The sequence below is a fragment of the Meleagris gallopavo genome, chromosome Z, assembly GCF_000146605.3.
Source record: "Meleagris gallopavo isolate NT-WF06-2002-E0010 breed Aviagen turkey brand Nicholas breeding stock chromosome Z, Turkey_5.1, whole genome shotgun sequence".
Lineage (NCBI taxonomy): Eukaryota > Metazoa > Chordata > Aves > Galliformes > Phasianidae > Meleagris > Meleagris gallopavo.
The window spans coordinates 54,679,958-54,681,966 of NC_015041.2; the positions used below are offsets into that span (position 1 = coordinate 54,679,958).

Here is a 2,009-nt window from a genome sequence, read left to right on the forward strand (position 1 = left end):
GGCCCCATTTTGTTGGTTATATCCCACCGGACAAGTTAATTGTGCCGCTGCATCCCACTGTCCATCCAAAATAGCGTCACGGATAACTCCGGACCAGCGAGGTGGACGGCCCTGCAAAGTCTGACTAGATGGTGAAGGCACAGGCATAGGCGATGCGCTAGGGGTTAAGGGCACTGGAGCACTCAGGGATTTCTTTCTCTGAACTTCTAAGCTCTGCAACTTCTCTGTTAATGCCTGGATGTCAGAGTCCAATTTACTCTCCTCTGGTGACTCCTCATTGCCCGAAGCACTTTTGCCCTCATTATTGTCATCGCTTGGGCTCTGGTTCAGTTGAGACACTGAAACATTTGTGCGATCTGCCACAGAAGCTCGTACCTGCTCCGAGATGCACACAGGATAAAATACCCCAGGAGGTGGCATATTAAATTCCGGTGGTGGAGCACTAGCTCCGGACAACGCCTGCACAGCGGCTGCAGCTACTTGGCACTCAGCTTGCATAGTTTTTAGCGTATTTATAATTGTTCGCCATAGTACACCTAGGGGCTTCACCACCTTCTCCTCCTTCTTATCAGTGATCATTGCTTCCCACATATGATCACCAATGTCCCGCCATTCTGCTACACTAAATATTAGTGCCACCTCCGATAGGTGTCCATTTTTCCGAGCCCATCTTATGAGCTCTGTCAAGCCTGTTGGAGATGGCTGCTCCCCTCTCTTTGAGAGAATACTAAGCAGCAACTGCTCCGCAGCTTCCCACTCCATGGTGGTCGCAGAGGGTGGGTCGCAACCCCGCTTCCAGACACAACACTTACGACTCCGGTGCTCGGTGCCAACCGTCTGCAGTGACCGCCGGGTCCTCTCCACTCCCCTAGCAGTTCCACGAGGGTCCCTGTTCTGGCGCCAATTGTGGAGAGTTTCTCTGGAGTTTCCCAGCGCACTTAGAAATCATACCGTACACCAATACGGTTAACATGCAGAATGATTCGTTTATTGCTAGACCAGTGCATTTTTATACATGCTAGCCATATCAGTGCTCGTGGTCGCGTTCCCATGGTTACATTCACAAAAAGTTTCAGGTTTGGATGCCATTCTGGAACAACGCCTGCCCTTGTGACCGCCTCCCTCATTTTTGCTCGATCAGGGGCACCGTACTTCTGTACGTGCCGTTTTGCTCACAACAGTCCAAGGGCAAGAAAACATGACCACCGTCCTTGAGCCAATCTTCCACAATTCTCTTTTTAGTTCTAGTCTGCAGTTTAACCTGAGAAGGGAAGGATAAAGCAGGAACACTCTGAATAACACTGTTCATTCAGTGCTGGCCTTATCTCTCTTTCTCGTGCCCTTTAAGTAGCATTAAATGCATTTTGGATACTGCACCATGTGATTTTCTGTACATACCAGAGGAGGCTTTCTTTTTCTGTAACGTGTGTTTGTATGCACATATATGGCTGAAAATTCAAGATGAAAATATCTTCTCTTGAATTACAGAATCAAACACTCTGGAGCATCACTGGCTTTTGATAGTTTTGCTGTAATGACTGCTCCTACTATGAAGTGCCAGTACATGGAAGATGCTTCTAATAGCAAGATGAATCAGTCACTTCTTCATGTTACAATTTTGGACAGTCTCTTAGTAACTGTTTGTAAGTGAACAAAATATTAAATTGAGCGGAAAACATTTGGTCCAATCCTGCAAGTTAAAATAATTTGATTTTTTTCTGGTCTAGAAAAACTTGTTTAGCTATAGGGATTTACAGGGACTTGGACTTCTTGCATTCAAGGTGACAGGCAGTGAAAAGAGCCCATCACAAATTCCTCCGGGCTGCACACTGCATTGGAAGCAGTGTCAGTATCTGAGCTAGTCCATTACAGGTGGTATGTTAACATATCAGGCTGTGCTGAGAGGGAGGTCAGCTCTGTGACTGCTCTGTGACTGCCCATTAATTCAGCATTTGTCTATCTCCATTGAGATCAGACCTGTCCTTGGGTTGACGCAGCCTATACTGGCT

At 46.9% G+C, this 2,009-nt stretch overlaps 1 protein-coding gene across 1 annotated transcript in view; it reads right to left on the reverse strand.

Moving 5' to 3' along the window:
* The window catches only part of RASA1 (RAS p21 protein activator 1), a 153,904-nt gene extending 153,142 nt beyond the window's left edge, over nucleotides 1–762 (reverse strand). The window contains 1 exon segment of the mRNA XM_010726074.3: nucleotides 28–762. Coding sequence (XP_010724376.3) covers nucleotides 28–762 — 735 coding nt within the window.
* Between the last annotated feature and the right edge of the window lie 1,247 nt (nucleotides 763–2,009).